Here is a 22,024-nt window from a genome sequence, read left to right on the forward strand (position 1 = left end):
TTAAATGATGTGTATCCCTCGTGGCTGTTTATACTATATCAATTGAAGAGCATTATTGTATAATCTAATTTTTTCATGGAGAAACAGCTCATTTAATATAGTGATCCTAAAGATATATTACTATACATATGTACTCTAATATGCTACTAGTTAACTGTCTTGCTTCGGTTGCTTTACATTTTTTATTTGCAATTTAATTGTACTAAAAAAAGTCAATAAATACAATTAAGCAAGTTTCACTTTATACATTAAGCATACCAGAAACACGTTCAAAAATGAGAAAAGGCACATCTAATTAGGTTCCCATAACAGGTTTATTTTTATTTTTTTTATCAAATGTAGTCCACAGGCTAGTCGACCTATACTTATACTGGGTATATACAGATATTGATTATCTTCATTATAGAAAGCAAGTAGCACTCAGTTCAGGATACAACAGGCCCAAAGAGCAACTACCTGCTATTGATCAGTTAATGGGCTATTATGATGTGCATTGATACGTGCTATTTAAAGCGTTATTTTGACAATGTATTTTAAAGTACTTTCAAAACCGCAATTTTTAATTCATATTAATATTTTTCGCATTACTGAATTTTACAACATATTTAGCTTTGCAATTCTGCCAGAAAAATAGGCCATAAATGGCAAAACTTTGGCTAACAGTCAATTGGCACGTGCATTTTTTGTAAACAACATTTTTGTTCCAGTTTCAGAAGTGCTTTCTTCGGTCCAAGTCTGATGATAAATTGACGCATGCTTTTCATTGTAGTCCGTAATGAAGCATGGCTAAGAATTCCACCCCAGAACGACATGAACAACAAGAAGGTAGCACATTCCAATAGAAGTGGACACGATCATCATTGGGAATCCCAACCTAAGAATGAAATAAAAGCAAATCAATGAATCAATTAAGGTATAATGAATCTGGACGTTCGTACAAAAATGTTAAAAAACGATACTCCGTATACATTCACTGCGTTGGTTCTTATCATAAACCTTAGTTTTAGTTGGATGCTTGAAAAGCATTGTTCTCGAATCACATCGGAATCACTCTGCCAAAAAAACACATCCATCTCTTGAAATATTGGTGATTGAATTAGACACGGAATATAGTGACTTTCTGATACTTTAAAAGACTGCTCCTTCAATGGACCCTTTGCGAAGTCGCGGAACAGAATCAATCAAGGCAGAAAGTATTTAGGGCAGATCTACAAAGTCTGCTGGGAACAAAAAATGGTCCAAGTTTTGCACTGACGTTTTGCAACGGGTCCCTCCTTTTGTGATGCAACCTTTATACGGTTAAGTCGCATCGCAAAATCTTCACATGCAAGGGGTCACAGAACACATGCCTAATGAATATTAATTAGTAGGTCAATATTTGCATCTCCTGTGATTGTTTGCAAACACAGGGATGGTGACCTGCATGAAACAGCACACCACCATCCCTGTGCCTGTGCTTCCAAATAGGATTTGAAAGGGGAAAAAAAAGCATCCTGTGGGTTTTAAAGAAACCTAAGCTAATTAAAAAATAAAAAAAACTCCCAAGACCTATCAATCTGCAAGGAGAAAACGTTCCCAGGGGACTCTTTCCTCTTTGCACATTAGTTACTACACCCTTGAGGTGTTGGTAACTGGTCAGTGGCTTGCAACCCCAACTATGGTTGCAAGTCTTTGACACATACCATACCAATTCACTATTTAGGAAGGAAGGGCCCTTAAGTGCTCTTTCCTAAATGCGATTTGGTTTGAGTTGCTAAACCCATTTAACCACTCGAAAATTCATTCACAACTCGGAAAATAGGTTTAGTACAGTATAACTAAGTGTGTTGCACTTGCAAATCTTAGATTTCGCGAACGGCAGAATTTGTAAAGCAAAATGTGTTTTTTTATACATCTGCTCTCATAAATCTAGTTCTATTTGGCCACAGATTAATTTAGTTAGCTGGAATGAAATTGCCTGAAATGCAAGTCAGTTTTTTTTTTTTTTAATCATGCCACTAACCATACCCATATTTGCAAACGTATGCTTGTAACCAGTGTTTAATTTGTAAATAAAAAGGTGCCGGTGCTCAAAGCCCTCCAATTAAACACGCGGCCGCTGCAATTAAATGTGGGAACACGGAATACTGAAGCGGCGTAATCCTGAAGCCATCTCGGGCCTCTTTACTCAATTTATAGCCACTCCCTGTCCCTTTCGCTCACTCCAGCAGCTTTCTGCTCTCTCCTTTTGTAACGCTTTTTCGTTTTTCTCTTCTCCGTCTTTCCCAAATTTCTTTTGCTCGCAATTAATGCTTGAGGCAGAAAATTGAGCGCCGGCCCTCAAAAATAAGTGCCGGTGCTCAGCACCGGAAATTACAAGCACAAATTAAGCACTGTTTGTAACTAATATCACAAGAAAGGTGTTTTTTTTTTTTCAAATCTCAATGTACTTCAAAATAAATCAGTCAGATTTGCTACAAATCTGTTCAATCGTGTTTTGGGGTACAAGTCAAAAAATCTTATATTTGGTTTAAAAGGTGCTCACAAACTGCAAAATATCGTAACCTATAATTACATTTTCCAAAGACCATCTGTCCCTCAATCTATGCTGGGAACTAAACTGATGTAATCTTCATATGTTTCTTATTTAAATGTTCCATATTCTATTTCGTATATTCATGTGCATGTTGTTTTGGCTAAATACATAACATTTCGTATTGTTTAATATGTGTTTCATTACAGGTTTATAATTCAGATTCTATTATTATAATGTTTAATATTTGTTTCAGAACGATCTGATAGGCTTGCAAGCATGTATTGATGTTTTGATAATCACAGTTTTTTTTCATATATCCAACAACGTATCACATTATTTAATATTTGTTTTAAGCACGCTAGTAATTATTAACATGTAATTAGAACAGTCAGCTGTCGTTCATAGAAGTAAAAGTAGCTGCAGTAAGGATCATATATTGATTGTTTATTTTAATAACAATCAGCACACCGAAAGTAGTATTTAAGCTGCATATACACAAAGATTGGAGAGAGAAATCTTTTCCAGGAAGCAAATGCTGAGAGGTCATGCGACAAGTGCTGTAAACACCTTTTCATTATGAAAGGACAAAGGCCGGCACACCAAGCTGCCAGATGAGACTTCCCCGGGGACACCATAGATGTTGAACATAGAACTAAAGACAATAGATGTATTGATACATAACAGTTACTCCCTTGTTCCACTAATGTGTGTGGGTGAAAGGCTAAGAACGTCATACATCATCCTTTTAGTGCTAAGATTAGGTTGGTTGGATGCAAATGCAGGGAAAGTTCAAAATATTATGTAATTTTTCTCCTTATTATGCTTTTTAGTTTTTATTGTTGTGAGTATTCTGTTTGTGTTGAATTTACAATTATATGCAGTAGGATTATATTTGATTGTAAAAGTCAAGAAAGTATATTCCTGGTCTGTATTCGTGAGTATGTGCACTCATGGTAAAAGTACGTTCGGAACCTAACAAACCATCCTCATTTAATGTTCTAGTGGTTCTTGGGCTACATACAACTGGACTTTCTCTTTAATCTTTAAAAGTTGACTAAGTCTGTGATGCCAGAGTGTCTTGTGATCCCAAGGATCAGCCCATACTCTGAACAGTGTCAGGAAATGTAACATTTGGCACTGATTATGCAGAGCCACTTTTTGAATAATTTTGAGTGACAAACACGATTTTACTAAACACTGCTAACAGTGGAGGCATTCGGGTAATATTGGTACCTCCCTTGATACAGACAGGAGCTCCCTCTCTGCTGTGGGGTTGTCAGGCACTTGAACATTAAAAGGTATTCCCCATTTCAATTAATTCATTTTGAATCTGTTTTATAATGGTTAAGCCTGTTCTGACTGGCACATTTCTGAACAAGAGTAACACAACACCTCCTAGGTAGCGACTTCCTTAACAAAGAGGGTGAGCTGATGTTTGTTGTAAATGGACATGCTGCAAACACAGTTGTGATACTTTTCTCATTGTGGATTTTGAACATGTAGATCAGCCATATTGTGACTTGTTCGTGTTAGGTTATCAGGAACACCGAGCATGAATTGGTGGACAATTATCTTATGTAGTTTAGAATATCAGAATGAAGGGGCTACTTGACCCTTATTGGCTGGGAATACACCACATATAGAGGCAGAAATTCTGCCTGCATCAGATTTAAGACATTTCCTAAATTGGTAAGTGACCATTTATAGGCGAGTTTGAGAATGTTTTACAGTCAGCTAGCACAACTAGTGCATCCTGCAGGGCTGGCACTCAGTTCACAGACTGTTAATGCTACTCAGGGCAAAGTGCCACTAAGCTTATCCTGCTGTGCTCTAACATAGCTTAGATAGGAATTCCATATATTGTGCATAGTGACAGTATGGTGGAACGTTTCCCATGTTTCACTTTCCTTGACACCATTTGCTTCTAGTCTGCTTTATCATACTAATTATTGCATTTCATGAAAAGGATGAGACTTGATCCACCACGATTTTTCTGAGATGTCCCAATGTCATGTGTCCAGTTGCTACAAATTGTCCCTGCACTTGGGCAGAAATGAGGCACTTCTAGCTGGCTGGAAATGGATTAAGCCAACAGTTGTTACATGGTGTGGGATTGGACTAAGTTCCCCACAATTCAGGTGATGCTGCTGCCTAAATCCAGCAGCCTCACTGGTAGAATGAGAGCCAAAACGACACAATGAACTTCCATTTTGGTTTGCTCGCAAAACTAATCCATTGAAATGTGTCTATCCTCACACAACACACCCAGATAAACATAGAATGTTGTGTGTTACAACTGGAATGGTACCACCTGTGGAAGAGTTACTATATGTAGAATAATATTTGCTAGTATTTTTTACTATTGCATAGGCACATCCATTTTGACAGTGTTGTCACAAATGTTAAAACAGATACAAAGTGAACAGAGCAACACTAGTAGTTGATCCAGATATTAAATGAATAGGTGATTTTGAAACTGTTTATTTTAAAGTTCTTAGTGATAATAGAGGGGAAGTGGCCATTCTGGCAGGTTTGCCATGTCTGCAATTTCTGTTCAAGATTATGAATGTGAGCTTCCTAAAATTATTTCAGAATTATACATTGGAGTAGGATCGGATACTTTAGGTTCTTAAGGCTCAAAACTGCAACTCAAAAAATGAGTCAAAAGGGGTCCAGTAAAGAAAAGGCTGCACCAGAGACTACAAGAAAGCTAAACAAAAAAACAGACCAGATCTCCACCACAGCAAGAGTCCAGTAAGGGTGGATATAAATGAAAACACTGAAAAAAACTGAATTGTCAATTCAGTTTTAGGGTTTAAACCAATGCTCTTCCCATACTTTGCAGGACTCTGGGCTGAGTAACAAGACAGAAAGAAGCAGACAGAGTACTGCATCACAGAAAGAGGAATACTGTAGGAAATCTGCTTTTTCTGCATGGTCACCCTGGATATTTTGCCTTTTGCTGCACCCTATATTTCTGCTAGTTTTAGCACTCTGTGCCCTTTAATCTGACTTACCAGTAGTAATGTGCCTGGGCTCTGCCTTTAAACACAATTGAATTGGCTTATTCCTAATTGTCACAATTTGACTTGCCTATACGTCCTTAGCATATGGTAAAGAATGCCACTTTTAGACTACAGCAGCTATTTTCCACTCCAGTGTCCGTGCAAACATGGCTTCAGGCCTGCCCTGTGTAGCCTTAATGTAACAATGTAGAAACAGTAGTTTGACCTGTCAATATAAACCCTTCTGACCGGTTAAAGCTTCCCTTGTAAATATTAATGAGGCACCTCTACGTAGGCCCTGCAGAACACAAGGCAGGGTGCATTGTTTAATGTTAACATACACATGTTAAGATCCACAGTGACTATCAACCAAAAGCAATTTTTCACTGTGGTAGTCCTAGCTGGCATATGTAGAAAACTAGAGTACAGTGTAGAACCCTAATGCTGTATCTCACAAATTGGACTATCTAGAAAATTTATGAATTAACTATTTTTTAATAGTTATTAAAAATCCAATTCTATGGTGAAGTCAGATTTTTAATAAACATCAAATAAAAGTAACTTTTACAATGACCTTGTCCCTGTCTGAAGCTCCTAGAGGCGAATTTGCATTAAATCCTGTGCTTCTCTTTCCTTGGCCGGAATAAGGTTTTACATTCCTCCTAGGAGCTACACAACAGGTCACTGTGATTGACAGGTTGACCAAAGTGGACAAGGGAGACAACTTTGAGCTCAAAAGAATGGGGCTGTGGGCATCCTTTTTGATATTAGTGTCAAATCCTACTTGATAGGTCTGCTGAGTTCACACAACACTTGGGGCCCACTTGAAAAGAAGGTAACATGATGTTAAGACATTTCTTATGTATCCACTGTCTGGCAGGTGGCTAAAGAATCCTGATTTTGTCCTAGCAGACTTGTGTCTCTTGGTTTAATGTGGGTATAGTGGCTGTCCCAAACTGAATTTTACTCTAATACTTGGAAGAACGCTGGGATTACTTTATATACTTCCCACTCACACCCGTAGCCCTCATAGTCCAAGTGGAGTGAGGTTGAAGACTTTCACCATCTTCAAAGTGGCCAAAGTGAGTAGGGTTGGCCCCAGATCTTTTACCCCACTTGGCTTGGGCATGACCATGAGTCATCCTCAACCTGCTAGCTTGTGCCAGCCATAAATGTGGAATCCCCAAGAACACTGCTGGACCCAAGAACGAACAGAAGAGGAGTGAACCTGGCTGTAACGTGAAAGGAGACTTCGAGGATTGGCCCTGCCCTCTCTCATACCCAGGACAAAGAAGTGGACTTCAGAGGTTAGTTGGCTGACCTCCTGTTGGGCTAGAGGAGTCCATAAAATACAAGAGGCCTTTCCACAAATGCCCAGTTGACCAGCAGAAACTGGACCTTGCTGTTAGGCCTCTGCCTGACATCCTGCGAGTCTCCATGCACCTATCCTGTGTTCTTGGGGACTTTAAAAGTGTACTCCTGTGGTTGATTGGGTCTTTAAAGACTATGTTAGAAGGCAAAATCTTTGACCAGGACAAACCTGGTTGGTGTATCCAATCTCTACCCCATCACAGTCAGCCTCTAATTGAACCTAGGTCATGGTCTACCGCAATCATTGGTGTTTTGTGCTTTTTTTACACTACTTCAACTTAAAGCTTTCTAAACGTATGTCCCGGGTCTCCTTTACTGAATATTTGCCCATTTTCAGGTCTTTTTGTTCATCAAAATTTTACTCAGGTCTCTAATTTGGTTTGGGATTTTTATTTGTTTTGTATTTTGCCTATGTCTTTTGGTGCTGCACAGATACTATACACGTTGCCCTTAGTTACACCTGCCTGTGCTGTGCTATAGTTATCAGGGTGGTGAGATATGGATAAACTAGTGACTTTAAGGGTTTACCCAGACAAGGCTTATGATTATTCTTTGAAATAAATAGGCAGCCCCCCCCAATAAGTCAATTTCATACAAATATGTCAGGAAGGAAGGCCGATGATCCAGCATGTGATGCTGAGATTAGTGTGAAGAAAGCAGACAATGGTTCATTCTCAAAAGCTAATTTTAAGAAAAAGTAGATGGATTGGAAAAAAATACCTGCTGCAGAAACTGTGCACATTTCTTTGAATAGGCCTAGAGCAGTGACAATAGTTCGTCAGTCTATTAGAGAGTATCTGGTAATGACCCTAACTAAAGATTACATACAGGCTAACACACCAGATGTCTCCAAACTGGGTTTATGATGTAAGGATACAAATTGGGGGAGAAATATTGTGCACAATTAAAGCTATATTCTGGCCTTATTTGTCAGATGCTTACAATATTCTCGCAGTGGATGATTGGCCTCCATCATTAACAAGCGATACCACATATTGAGGACGTAATAATGCAAGCATTTTCCTCCTGGAGAACTCAGGGAACAAAATGCACTTGAATGGGCTTTAAAGCATGTTCCAGCATTGTATAGAAAGCAAGCAGGGTGGGACACAATTCTGCGCCACATGTGAATCCCTTAAGGTGTGAACCCTAAGATCAGGCTCAGTAACCATTAAAGCAAGAAGCTAAATAGTATATAAAAGTCATCCTGGAACAAATATAATATCAAGGAGTTCTAGTGCTCTACCATTCAACGATGGACACACACTTTTTTCCAGTGCTAAAACCAAACAATTAATAAAAAAGAGTTTTAGAATATAGAAATGTAAATGCACACACATTTCGTGCCAAATGCTCACACTACTGAACTGATCATAAACCTAGAAAAAATACTAACTAATAATAGATGTTTGGAATTGATTCATCAGTCAAACTATATTGCCTAAAACCCAGTATGTAATGGCTTTTTCACTCAGCCGATTTCAACATGCATATGCAAGATTGCCTGAGGGGTACAAGAGTAGCTCTGTGCTCTTATCAGCAAGGATACTGGAGTTCTTGCAAGAGGAGTCAGAGGTGCTATCATATACTGATGATGTTTACATTACGATTATGAGTTGACTGAACCCCTAGATAGGTTGGACAGAACAGTGCAAATTCTAGCCTGGTGCTTCTGAAACGTTTTAGAAACTTTACTCACTTTTTGGAACAACCAAAGTTTGAAAGCAACCTGAATGGAAAAATTGTGTTGTAGTGCACTTCCATTTACAGACCGCAAATTGAAATTTCCACTAAATTTGCTCAACCATACAGTTTTACTGATAAAACTATATTGTACACAAATGATGTGTAGAAATTGAGTTTCCGTGAATGTTTCTCATTTGTGCATCACCAAGTAAAGTGTCTTGATTTGTTTTGATCCTATTGAAATCTTTGTTTCCATCACACTTCAGAATTACAAAAAATGTGCTTTAAGTTTTACTTTCCTAACTCCTGGATGTGTGCAGTTTCAGGTAACTATATTAAATGGCATCCTACAGCCTTTCCTTTCACACTTGTTGTATCCCAGTAAGACTTCTTTCTTTGAAACACAACAAATGTTACACAATAAAAACAGAATTTAAAGGCATCTTTATTACTTAAACTTTCACAACCCACCAGTGGGTTGCTACTCACTGCTTGGGAAACACTGTTGTAGCCTGACATGGTTATAAAATGAACCACTGGGTTCCTTTACAACATCCAAATACTCTGAAAGTGACAAGCCCAATAGGATATTTTTTGTACTTTGCAAGAGCTTACTTGTCACAATATGCTGAGCAAGTTAAACCCTTATGTCACATTTTCTGAAAAATGCGTGTAACACTACAGTTGCACCCCGTATTCTCTGCTTGGAATTTACAATAAAGATATTTTGAGTAAAAACAAAAAGAAAACAATCACAAACATGGTGGTCTGCTGAATTCAGCAGGGCACCTTCCTTCTGTTGGTTGCGATTCCTAATGGGCAGCAATTTGGGACCGACCTCATTATTAATCATGAGGAGGTCAGTTTATGACCCACTAGGCATGGCTATTTAAGATATGTGTTTTCTTATACAAGGAATTGTCTCACCAAATCGCAATTAGGAAATCGCAATTCTAGAGTTTTGTACATCTGGCCCTGAGTACATAAGGACAGAAGACAACAGACAAACCAAGTAATTAGGGTTCCTCTTAGCACTTCAGTCTACACATAAGAAGATCCTCATAGCATATAAATTTCATGTATATTCAAATGTAGAAGAATGATCACTCCTATTGGGAAAATCCTCAAGTGCCCTCTTGCACGTGGAAAATAATTAGGGATCCACTCATACCTACATTAGAAGCAGCTTTTAAATCTAGTATCCCCAATGCTTGTGCTTTACATCTCCATTGGGTGCACTGAGCTGTGCATTTAAATGCCACTGATGTAAAGTTTGAATGTGATCCAAAACTTCGGACTCAAGAACTTCTACAGTACAAACCAAGCATTCCACAGATTCCAAATATCCTACCCATAGAGGAGTAGAGAAGCACACATGGGTCTGCAGTGCCTGCTGTGTGTCCTAAATAAAAATATTCAATATTCAACAGTGTGCGGTGCAGTACATGGAATTTTTAAAGATGAGTTCAGAGTGCTACAAAGACTAAGGGTTTGAGTGATCCCACTGCACAAAGAGCAGAAATTCTGGCCCTATTCTTTGCTCTTCAGAAGGCTGTCAGTTCACACAATTTCGGATTCCCCATCTTGTGTACAGGCTTACAAGGCGGGCTTTCAACATTGATGTTCAGATGGATTCAGAGATTCAACGGTATACTGATAAAAAGTTAACAACTTTGGGAAAAGATGGCTCTTTACCAGGACAAGCTTTCTTTGGTCCAAGTACAACACAACATGGCCCATAAAAGTGAAGGAATTCATTCTAAAGGTAACTGTGCATCAGGCGTAGTTGCATAGACAGCAGTGTAAACTCTTAAGATAGCTGCTGTAACTTGATTGAAGTTTAAGTTCAATGCAGGAATTATGGTGGCAATACAATCATTGAAAGGCGAAAAACCTTTTGATGGTCTCCCTTCCAAATATTCTTATAGCCTCGCCAAAGACGATTTTCCTGTGGGTTTTATGCTTGGGATCAGGTTAGGCGTATATTTAATGAGTGAGCTAGATTAGACATATTAAAGGCTGCTCATTAAGGGATAGATATGGCTTATGCTGGCATCGGTGCTACTGTATCAATGCTACAGTAATGATACTGGTGGTCATATTTACCTAAGGATGTAAGAAAGTATATACACCAATGTACTATTTGTCAGCAAATAAAGCATTCAACTGTGGAATGACCTACACATAGTCCCCGTAGAATATCAGACAAACTGTTTAGTGCAATTCTTCTCCTCCATATTGGGCTACTCCGGAGAACAATCAACATTCATACATATTGGTTGTGGTTGATTCTTGCTCTACATTTCTTTGCATTTGGCCACATAAAACAGTCACTACTCGAGCAGTAGCAATGACAGCAGTTTACATATTTCATTCAGATAATGGTCCTGCGTTCGCTGCTAAGCATTTATGAACGCTATGTCTGCACTGGGTGTTTGACTGATATACTCACAACTATTTCATCTGGAACCAAACTGTGTTGCAGAGCGAGCCTAGGTATGCTTAAACAAGCCTTTGCTGCTAGAGTATTGGATATCAGATTGACATGGCTACACATCCCTTCTGTGGTCTAGAGAGCACTAAGTAACTTACCTACAAGAGAACTACGTAGTCACATCTCATCTGAGTTACTCTTTGAAGTATCAAGGTATGTGCCCGTTCTTGGTCTCCCAGGAAGGGTTGCAGTGTCACAATATATTTCATCTGATCCTGTTTGACAATTGGATTTATTGCAGAACATTCAAGAAAATAGGAGGCACCTTTCACACATAAAAGACTCTGGCACTAGTGAAGATAAAGCTGCTGACTGATGGCTCCCCAATACAGGAGAGCTAGTTCAGGGACAGATTCATGATAAACAAAGTTTCTGACCCTCGTGAAGTCCACCTATTCCATATTCTTTTTGCTTTAAGTGATCTTTTTATTGATTTTCAGTTTAACACCAAATAAGAACACAAATTCACTCAATACACATCTCATTCAGCATCACAGTAGCAACGTTGTATTCATGTAGTATTGCTGATCCACCATCCAAACCAATCAGATATTGAATAGCATATATATATAATTATCAGCCCAATAATAATATTATTTCCAGTTTAATTACAACCTTTCATTTTGTGGGGCACTCCAGAGCTTTGTACACAGGCCTCTCTCTCAAACAGCACAGATACATCTCCACCCTACAAGTCCCCATGGGGGGGGGAAGGAGGATGCTGCAGGCTGTCACCACTGTTAAGCTATATCCCTTTTTCTGATAACAAGGCTTAGTGCGGAGTCTTACAAATATCCACTCAGCTTCTGTAAACCCCTCATCATCTACCATGTTCAGGATGGCCATCTTGGGAGTGAGATCTATTGGACAACTTACAACAGCACCAAGTGTGATACTGAAAGAGCCTCAGTATGGACGAAGGATATTTCAGCTCCATACAGTATGTAGTAAGTCACCCACTGCAGTCCCACATTGAAGGTAAGTTGGGCTTCCTGGCTATTGATGCCCCACAACAGTTGTGCAAGTATTACAATTTTATCAAGCGGAAATGTGCAGTGTTTGAAGTTTCTGGGGGTTCCATCAGAGCCACTGTCCATTCAGCATTGTCTAGCCTCCCAAGGTCATCCTCTCCTCTCTCCTGTAATGCCGGGAAGAAGCCTGGTGTGTTAATTACTAAGAATGCAAATATAACAGACCAACGCCGGGGAGGGAAGCCACAGTTAATCTTGCTTCTAGGTGGCTATATTCAGGCATGTCAGTAATTGCGGTCAAGTATGGCCAAAGGGCATTCTGCAGTTGCAAGTACCTGTAACACTGGGAATGTTCGAGGCCAAACACCTGTTGGAGCTCAGTGAATGATTTAATTTTATTACCACATCCCTTATACAAACACACTAAGAATATAGGTAATTGTTGCTAAAGTTGCCTTGGTTATATAATATGGATAAGTTTGTTTTGTGCATAGAAGCCTGGGGCAAGTGATCATTTTAAGCAGTGTAACATGGCCCAGCAAAGACAGCAACAATAGAGACCAACACTGTAGGCAGCCTCGTGTTGTGGTGAAAAGAGGTAAAGTTGTCAGCTTTAGTCTGACATTGTGTGCCACATATTTATGCCAAGGTAGCGAAATCCCCTATCGGCCACAGTCACGCCTACCTGACGTATCCATTCTATGTTTCGTCTTGGTATTCGCAGCGTTGGGCAGAGCTCGCAGAATTTTACTCTATGGAATTCTATGGAGTTACATAAAAACTCTGAGATTCTGCAGAGTTCTGCCCACTCCTATTTTATGCACCAGCTGCAGTTAACTAGGGGTGGGAGTATCTCAGAATTTTACTCTGTGGAATTCGGCAGAGTTCTATAAAGACTCCACAATATTCTGCGGAGCTCTGACCAACAGTGACCTGTTAAGTGTGAAAAACAGAGCAATGTAAAACAATGATTAATTACTCCTGTACTGGATCCATGGCCGCAGACTAGGCCTATGAAGACTTGGAAGAAAGGGAATATGTTATGTCAAGACAAGTGTGAATGTAAAACTAAGTACAACTGTGATTGTACATTTGACAAATATAGGCATGTGCGATGTGTTTCAGATCTGATGAGCTTGCTGGAAGAGGGGCCAGCAGGCAGGGACACTTATCGGCTGTTTGGTAGAGGGCGGTGATTCAAGGCTGGAGGGAGGGAGCAAAGATGTGAATTTCTGGTCATCCAGTGCTGGTTTGGGTACCACTAATGTTAGGCTGGCTAGAGCACACTTTACCACACTCCAAAACACTGTTGAGAAGTGGAGGTTTAATGTCTGAGTGAGCTAGGATGTCAGATCCCCCGTAAGACTTGAATCCACCCCAGCTGCCAGAGTCCTGTCTCGCTCTACAAAGTGTCACAAAACTTAAAGGCACCACTGTCTCCCCAACACTCACTGTAAATCCAGCAGAGCGTTTCTCTCAAACAGCACGTCTGCTTCACACTAACAGTGGCAAGGCTGTTACAGGCTCCCTCCTTGCTGAGTGTCAACACCAAAGGGAGTAACAAAAAGCAGTGTGACATGCACGTTGAGTTCCCATTACAACAGTTTTCTGTAGTGTGCAAGCGTAACACTAGTCTGTGTCGCACTGGAGTGGCTAAGTATTTTGTTGCTGTTGAAGATCTCTGCACAACAACTCCACACAGTGAATGTCTCATTCACGATCCCCGAGTCAACCTCAAGGCCCGCTGGTGCTTTGAGGCATGCAGATCACACATGGAGAAATATTTACCTAGGTAGCAAAGTACTTATATCATTGGTCAAAAAGATAGAGGAGTGATTAAAAGCACCCCGCCCTGCACAATGCAAGAGCTACACCATAAAGTTCAGCTTTACCAACATAATGAATCTTAAAAAATAAAATGAAGCACAAACAACTGGTACAAGATGCTTTCATTTAATTAATTATATTTCACATGTTCTTTTTTGGAACATAGCAACTCCAGATTTTTTTACTCTTCATAACAAAGCAATCACATATCCCTGCACACCTTGTAATTAACATAACAGGTTCCACCAGAGTATGTGGACATGTGGCTACCAAATGTGATGGATTAATGACCATGAAAGCTCAGGTGCTAACTTTAAGGGCTTTATTAGCATACTCTCAGGCCGAGGGCTTATGCAGCTGCAGCGCTGATCTAGCACTGCTTTTCTGGCTGATTCCTTGGGCGGGTGGCCCTGGGCTGAGGTGTTGGCTAGACTAGTACTGTTTTTCAGTTATATTGCACCGAGCTCTTACAACCTTTGTCCCCACAGTTTTTCAATGCAGTTATCATGCCCAAGGTAAAATGGATGCCGGATTATACGGTGTTTATTCATATCACCGCAGGCCGGCTTTCGCTCTGACTGAATGTATCACACAGTGAAGGCTGTGGCTCTTCAAAAGCAATGAATCTGCCTGGTTTGCCCCCATGCCAAGGAGTATAGTTATACCACCTATTGTCTGCAACAGCCCTGCTCTGCAGAACTGATTAATTCCGCCTGGCGGAGCAGTGGAATTATTAGTAATTCCAAGTTACTGCAGAATTAATTAATCTGCCCACCCCTACACTAAACCTCAGTGCAGTAAAATACTCAACATGACTCAACGACAAAAGGCTGAGTTTGCTGTACACTGCCTCAAATAGCACCTTAATCCTCTGAGCTATCATAGGTAGAAGCCTTTCAGATGCATATAGCACAAAAGTAATCCTGCCGCCCACTCCTCAGTGGCATCCGTAGGGCACCCCACCTCTGAATACCATCACAGCTTTTAGCCGCACAGTACATCAGCGACACCCAGCACGCGCACCATAAACAAGGCACCATTTCATCAGTAACTCAATCAGTCAGACGTACTCTACCCCCCACACCACATCGCTGCCCACACCTAATCCACAATCAATAAGGAGAGAGGCCAGAGTTCCTCAGCAGGGCTCAGTTGTTGATTCTTTCTGATAGTCTAATTGGGCCCTTTGAAAGAACCAAGCAAGAGCCTTTCTATCTAACACAAGTTTGGGCTGTATCCAGACCTTGAGACTAAACAGCATCCCTTGCCTACAGGGCACCTCCAACCCCAAGAAATGCCAAGGGGCACCCCACATACATACATACATATATATATATATATATATATATATATATATATATATAACATAACCGACCCTCATTAAACATATTTAAAATTAAACAAGTTGCACAATTGCCCGGAACTCAGAGATATGTTAACACATTTGCCATTTCCCCTCAAGGCCCTGGCCATTGGTGCACGCTCTTACCCTCCAAGTGGAAGGTCCTGCATCCCTCATCCTTCAGCCACTCCATCACCATTTCCAGCACTCTCTCTTTGGTGGTGCCCCTACCCTTCCGGTTGCAGTCTCTGCCTTCATTGTAGACCACCATTGTGTGTGCGGCAGCGCCGGCTGAAGTGCTTGTGGTCCTCTGTGTCCGGCGGGGGGATGGGGGGGGTTGGGGGGAGAGACCCCACTTTGGTAGCTTCCCAGTTCGCATGCCGCAGGGTAAATCATTGCAGTTACAGTACTGGTCCCAAGAGGTGCAGCAGCGATGTGAGTCTGGTTGGGTCGGTTTCGGCCCACACAGTAGTGGCGATGGGTCAGTTCTGTTCCCACAGCAGAGGATGCATCGGTTCTGGTGAAGCAAACATCTTAGGCCCACTTCCAAGGATCCAGGATTGGGGTGGCACGGCGGACTCACAGATGACAGAGTCCAGGTGTAGGAGCAGGGTGGCTAGTAGACTTATGTCCCTAAGACTTCAGATCAGGAGGCCAGCCAGCTAGTCCTTGGAGTCAACCTGGATTCTACCGATGCAGCTCCAATCCTTCTCACCCAAGGAAGAAGTAGCAGGTTGAACAGCAAGACAGGAGTCCAGCAAAGCAGCAGTCCAGCTGAGTGGCAGTCCTTTAGCAGCACAGCAGCCCTTCTACCCAACAGAGTAGTTACAGGTCCAGAAGTGTACTGAAGTGGTGGTGTCGTAGGTCCAGTACTTATATCCAGTAGGGCCTTTGAAGTGGGGGATCTTCAAAGTCAGGCCTTTAAAGTGCACAGAGGCATGCCCTGGCTTCAGACTGAGTACAGGGAGTTTTGCAGCCCTTTACTTGGGGACAGAACACAGCCTATTCAGGTGTGAGGTTGTGGGCAGTTCCTCCCTCCCATCCTGCTGTCTAAGGGGAATATATAAAGGCCAGTTGTCACCCACCCCAGACAAGTGAGCAGACAAGCAGCAGGCACCAAATGGTAAGTAGGTAGGTAGAATAACTTTATTCATTTTTTCATATGAAAATCATAAATGTACATTCACGAAATACACAATCATAACAATCAACATACATATAAAAGATAAAAAAACATCAACAACAAATGTAATGTATAGAATACACACGCAAAAAAACTATCCATTTAGCAAATCTAAAAACAATTCTGTTAGAAATAGGGTCTGTAATTGGCAGTCAGTTTGCACCCTGTCCAAGTAGGGACTCCCACTCTAGTCAGGGTAAGGGAGTCACACTCCTAAGATAACCTCTGTTCACCACCTTGGTAGCTTGGCACGAGCAGTCAGGCTTATCTCAGAGGCAATGCGAGAAGTATTTGTACCCGCACACAGTAACACAATGAAAACACCTACAAATGGACACTACACCAGTTTAGAAAAATAGCAAATATTTATCAAAGTAAAACAAGACAAAAACGACAAAAATCCAACATACACAAGCAAAGATATGAATTTTAAAAGATGAAATTCCAATGAAGCGCTTAGAAACCCGCTAGTTCCAACTGGTGCTATCACGGCATCGTGACGGAGTCCTTCTCAAGAGTCGGACGCCACTTGCGAGGGAGTGCCGCGCTGGTCACTGAGTCACACGGACCCCAGGTACAGTACCTTAGAAATGAGGCAGTGGCAAAGATGTGGAACAGAGTCAGGGAGGTGAGGCACAGAGCCAGTTCTGCGTCAGTTCTGTACTGCTCCAGAGGGGAAGTGTTGGTTCCTTACTGCTACGCAAGGGAGGTGGGGCTTTTGTTTCTTATGGAGGCAGCGTAGCTGAGATGGCGGCGAGGCATCAGTTCCTTATGAGAATCCAGGGGCTGGCAGGGGAAGACTTGGATGTTCCTGAGACTTAACAGGAGGCAATCTCAGTACAAGCCCTTGGAGAAACTTCACAAGCAGGATACACAGCAAAGTCCAGTCTTTGTCCTCTCCAAAGCAGAGCAGGAACTGCAGGCCAACCCAGCAAAGCACACACAGCAAAGGGGCAGTACTCTTCCTTACAGCTCTTTGGCTCTTCTCCTTGGCAGTCTCCTGTTGATCCAGAAGTGTTCTAAATGTCTGGGAGTGTGAGTCCAAAACTTATACTCATTCCTGCCTTTGAAGTAGGCAAATTTCAAACAAAGTCTTTGAGGTACACAAGACAGTACCTTTCCTGTCCTGGTCCCAGACACTCTAGGGGATTGGAGACTGCATTGTGTAAGGACAGGCACAGTCCTATTCAGGTGCAATTGTCCGCTTCTCCTACCACTCTAGCCTGGGAAGATCTATCAGGATATGCAGGGCACTAATCCCCAAATTAACCTATGGGAGAGATAGGCCTTGCAATAGTAAAAACCAAATTGAGCAGTATTTCACTATCAGGACCTGTGCAACAGTACATGGCCTACCTTTTATATACCCTGCACACTGCCCATGGGTCTGCCTTGGACCTACCTTAGGGGTGACTTACATGTAGTAAAAGGGAAGGTTTGGGCTTGGCAAGTGGGTACCCTTGCGAGGTCAAACTGACAGTTCCAAACTGCATACAGAGATACTGCAGTTGCAGGTTTGAGACATGCTTACAGGGCTACTCTTGTAGCTTGCTGTAAGGTCAAGAACAACCAGGAAACTGACAAAGAGAAACTGAAAACCCCTGGTTGTGCATGTGACTAGGACAGCATCGTCCACATATAAAAGGGCAGGCAGCAAATGTCCTCCCATACTCTGAAGGTCCATCCCTTGTTCAATTGAAACAGATTCCAGGCAAGTAATATAACAAATAAAAAAAGAGGGCCAGGAATGAAGACCTCGTGAACGCCTCTCTTCAAACTAAAGTGGTGAGTGATTTTCCCTAATTAGGCCATACCTCACCAAGGCAATAAGACCATTGTGAAGATTGAGCAAAAAGAAAACAAGAGTGGGCTCAACCCCCATAGACCCCAACACGTCCCAGAGCTTGGCTCTATTAACTCTATTGAAAGCCATGGTGAGGTCCATAAAGGCCTAGTGAATAGCACCCCTTTTCACCCTTATATATTTAGAAATTAACAAATATAAGATGAGATTTTGCTCAATGGTGCCCTGACTGGTCCTGAACCCAAATTGAATCTCAAAGAAAATATTATGGCCAGGTAATGAAACGATATAGAAGCACCCTGCCTATGATTTTTATCTCTGTATCCTCTAGAGGAATAAGCCAATAACAAGCAGGTTCCATTCTACCCCTTTTTTTATATACAAGCACAATAACAGTATGATGCCAGCTACTCTTTAGAGAACCGCAAATGGCTGCAATAATGTGTTGTATCAGTAATGGTGCTCACAGATCCTGTATTGACCTGTGTCCAGGAGCTTTGCCTACTGGTAGAGAACAACAAGTTACTTACCTTTGGAAACACATTATCTGGTTGAGACAGACTAGCCGCAGGTTCCTTATCTTAGAATTATCCCCCAGGCGTTAGACCGGATCCCAAAACTTTTCTACAGCAGTACCTCTGCGCATCGATAGAGGGCATCAAACGACTCCACAGCGACATCGTCCCCAGACATGACGTCAGCAGAGTCCATATATTCCATCCTCTGATGCTTTGACGTCAGTTTCTTCAGTGACTTGAAGTTGCAGACTAACGCGGAGCCACAGAGAAACTGGCAATGGAAGAGAAAAACAGTGCAATAGTGTATATGCCAAGCAAAAGAGAAAGATGTCATGAGACATAGTTGAACAACAAAACATCCCAAACCACTGTAAGCAAGACTGGAGAGTACACAGATCGCAAGCGGGGAGGACTGGTGGGTCGATAAGGAATCTGCGGCTAGTCTGTGTCCCTACCAGATAAGGCGTTACCAAAGGTAAGTAACTTGTTCATCGGATAGAGACAACTAGCGGCAGATTCCTTATCTTAGAATATGATACCCAAGCAATCCCAACCAATGGCAGAGGGACACGAACAGACCACACGAGTCTCGCAAGGCCAACCCGGTAACACAAAGGACGAACCAGGCTCGAGACAGAGTGGTGAGATAATAATAGAAACTATTTATACTAGACAACTGAACTGCAATATCTCTGGGGGTAAAGCAAACAGAGGGCTGGGTAGGAAAAAACCTCCACCAGAGGCTAGGCAACACCTCCCCCCCACCCGAAATGGAGGTACACTGGAAACAAACCAGCAAAAGAAGGAAAGGAAACCCCTTAATGGGCACCAGAACAACACACATACATGTGAAACAAATGTGTAAAAGCAGAAAAGGAGAAAGACTAGCACAACTGTGACATATAACAAACACACAGGCAGACAGAGAAAGAACTCCAGTCAGAAAAGTGAATGAAGACAGGCTGCTGGGCTCAGACAGTGCTGAGAAACCGCACCAGGCCCAAAAGGGACAAAAAAAAAGAGGTATGGCCTACTACACCAAAACAGTAGACCTAGCCACTAAGCTAGAGCTCCATAAAGTAACAAGGACATCAATTATGTTACCCCGCAAAGAAGAGAAGGGGGGAAAAAATGGCACGTGAGACCTATGAAGGGATAAACAGCCAAAAGGAGTGAGGGTCAGAGAATAGGACCCGGAGGACGGGAAAGGAAATGGGAAGACCACTATGGCGTATGCCACGGATAAAAGACAGGAAACAGGCAAGGTTTCAAGAACACCAGCAATAAGAACAAACCCCAGATCCATCCGGAGGCAGAAGGACAGAGGGTGGTGGAGAAATCAGTGACCAAATAGTCAAAACCACTAGGGAAGAAACCCTAGAAGCACGCCAAGAAGGGAACCAACACAGGAGATCCACGAAATACCAACCAAGGCAAGGAGATCCAACATTGGACCCAACAGGTATGACACCCCCCTCCCCCCCCAGGCTATCACAACAAACAATGAAGGCTAGGGACTAAAAGGGCACCAAGCAAGGCGGAGGCCCAGCGTAAGACAGAAGTGAAAGTAACACCATACCCCACCTAGTGAAGTGTGGGGGGGAGATGAAAGATAAAGTGTCGCCAGGAATGAAATCTGAGAATGAAGGGCATTACCGTGAAGGTGAAGAAGAGGAACCGCACAGCCACCAGAAGAGGGAGTACGAGAAAAGAACAGCATTGTGTGGAAAACAAAACTAAGAACCTATGAACCATAGCACGGGGAAGGCACAGCGTAGGATGGGGAGTGAGATTTAAAAAAAAAAAAAAAAAGAGAAGAGTACATTATCAGTACAATACTACAGTATAAAGAAAATAAAGCCCGCCAAAGATTTAAACTCCTCCTAAAGGCAACCCAAAGGCAATGCGCCATAGGAGGGATATGATGCATGATGTATAAGTGTACTTGACACCAAAGGCACAAGACGTGACCTCTGAGCAACAACACTTGCAGGAGACAGGGAGCCAGTGCCCCAAAAGGCAGAACTCACAATCAGGGAGCCAGAGTGAAATGTGAGCAACAGCGACACAAAGTCCTGCAGCCCCTGACAGCAGTGGCATGAAGGGCCCCCCTGCCGGACGACCCTGTACCACTAGAGGCAGAATACTGTGCTACCGAACCATAGCGCCATGAGTCGAAAAGACAGGGAGTGGAATCTGCAACGAAAACAATATGAGCCCATAGTAGAGGAGAAACAGAAAATGGAACATGGAACAGAAACCTCCCAAAGAAGGGATTTAGATGGAAATAACCTACAAAAGTAGGCAAGAAGTTGCTCCAAAAGGAGTACAAAAATATATATCCACATGGGGAATAAAACAGAGAAATGCGTGAAACAGCTTCCACTACCAAAAGAGTGAATGTCAAACCCAATCCCTTAGCAACAGAGATGGAGGGTAAAATGTCCAGGTAAATGAAAGGATAGGCAAGAGGGCAGGTACGCTCATAAGAAAGAAACCGTGGTAGAAAAAGTCCAAGAAAAGGCAGACGGCCCGCCAGGAATTGGGACAAATGAGAAATGGGCACTCTACCCATCTCAAAAGCAGGGAAACACCAATTATGGCGAAGCCTCAACTAAGTTAAATAAAAGGGAGAGGTGAAACTCAACAAAAAAAACATCAAAGGACCGTACTGTGATGGCAGCAGAAACACCCCCATGAACAAAGGAGGCTGCACCAGCCGAGGTTTAAGAAATGCTCCGGAACCACTGCTCCGCTGAAAGGATCAACATAAAAGAATGGTGCTGTGCACACCAAAGGAAGCACAACAAAATCCAACGAGGATCTCAAAAGCGCAACTAAAAAAAGGAGTCAAAAACGACTTAACAACGAACACTACCAGTAGAAGGAATATACTCCCCAAAACGAAATGAACTCTGGTCACCCACGTGACAGACAGGGATAAGGACCACTATACTAATGATGAGCACCACAATAGACAAGGGGTGAAAATGCACCCACATGAGAGGAACATGACAGTCCCTAGAAAGTCGCAACAGACAAGGACGTGCAATAGAAGAGGAAGGCTACTAGTCCTCACCATGAAAATCAGGGAAATGACGCAAGGCAGAATCTGCATGCGCCCCAAAAAAGCAACTTGCCATCAACTGGCATATCAAGTTGTGCATCTCTCACTGGAGATGAGAAGTAGGATGCCGCTAATCAAGCCCTGCGACCTATGGCAACAGAAGCAGCCATGATCCGGCCAGTGGAATCAGTAGAATCCATACTGGCGTGAACTGCAAGGCGAGCAAGCCAGTTGACCATCC

The 22,024-nt window shown here is 42.1% G+C and overlaps 1 protein-coding gene across 1 annotated transcript in view; it reads right to left on the reverse strand.

Moving 5' to 3' along the window:
• Window positions 1-295: 295 nt before the first annotated feature.
• OCA2 (OCA2 melanosomal transmembrane protein) overlaps window positions 296-22,024 on the reverse strand; it is an 866,379-nt gene continuing 844,650 nt past the window's right edge. The window contains exon 23 of the mRNA XM_069204281.1: window positions 296-874. Coding sequence (XP_069060382.1) covers window positions 787-874 — 88 coding nt within the window. The 3' untranslated portion in view covers window positions 296-786. The remainder of the gene's footprint in view (window positions 875-22,024) is intronic.

The sequence above is a fragment of the Pleurodeles waltl genome, chromosome 8 (assembly GCF_031143425.1).
Source record: "Pleurodeles waltl isolate 20211129_DDA chromosome 8, aPleWal1.hap1.20221129, whole genome shotgun sequence".
NCBI lineage: Eukaryota > Metazoa > Chordata > Amphibia > Caudata > Salamandridae > Pleurodeles > Pleurodeles waltl.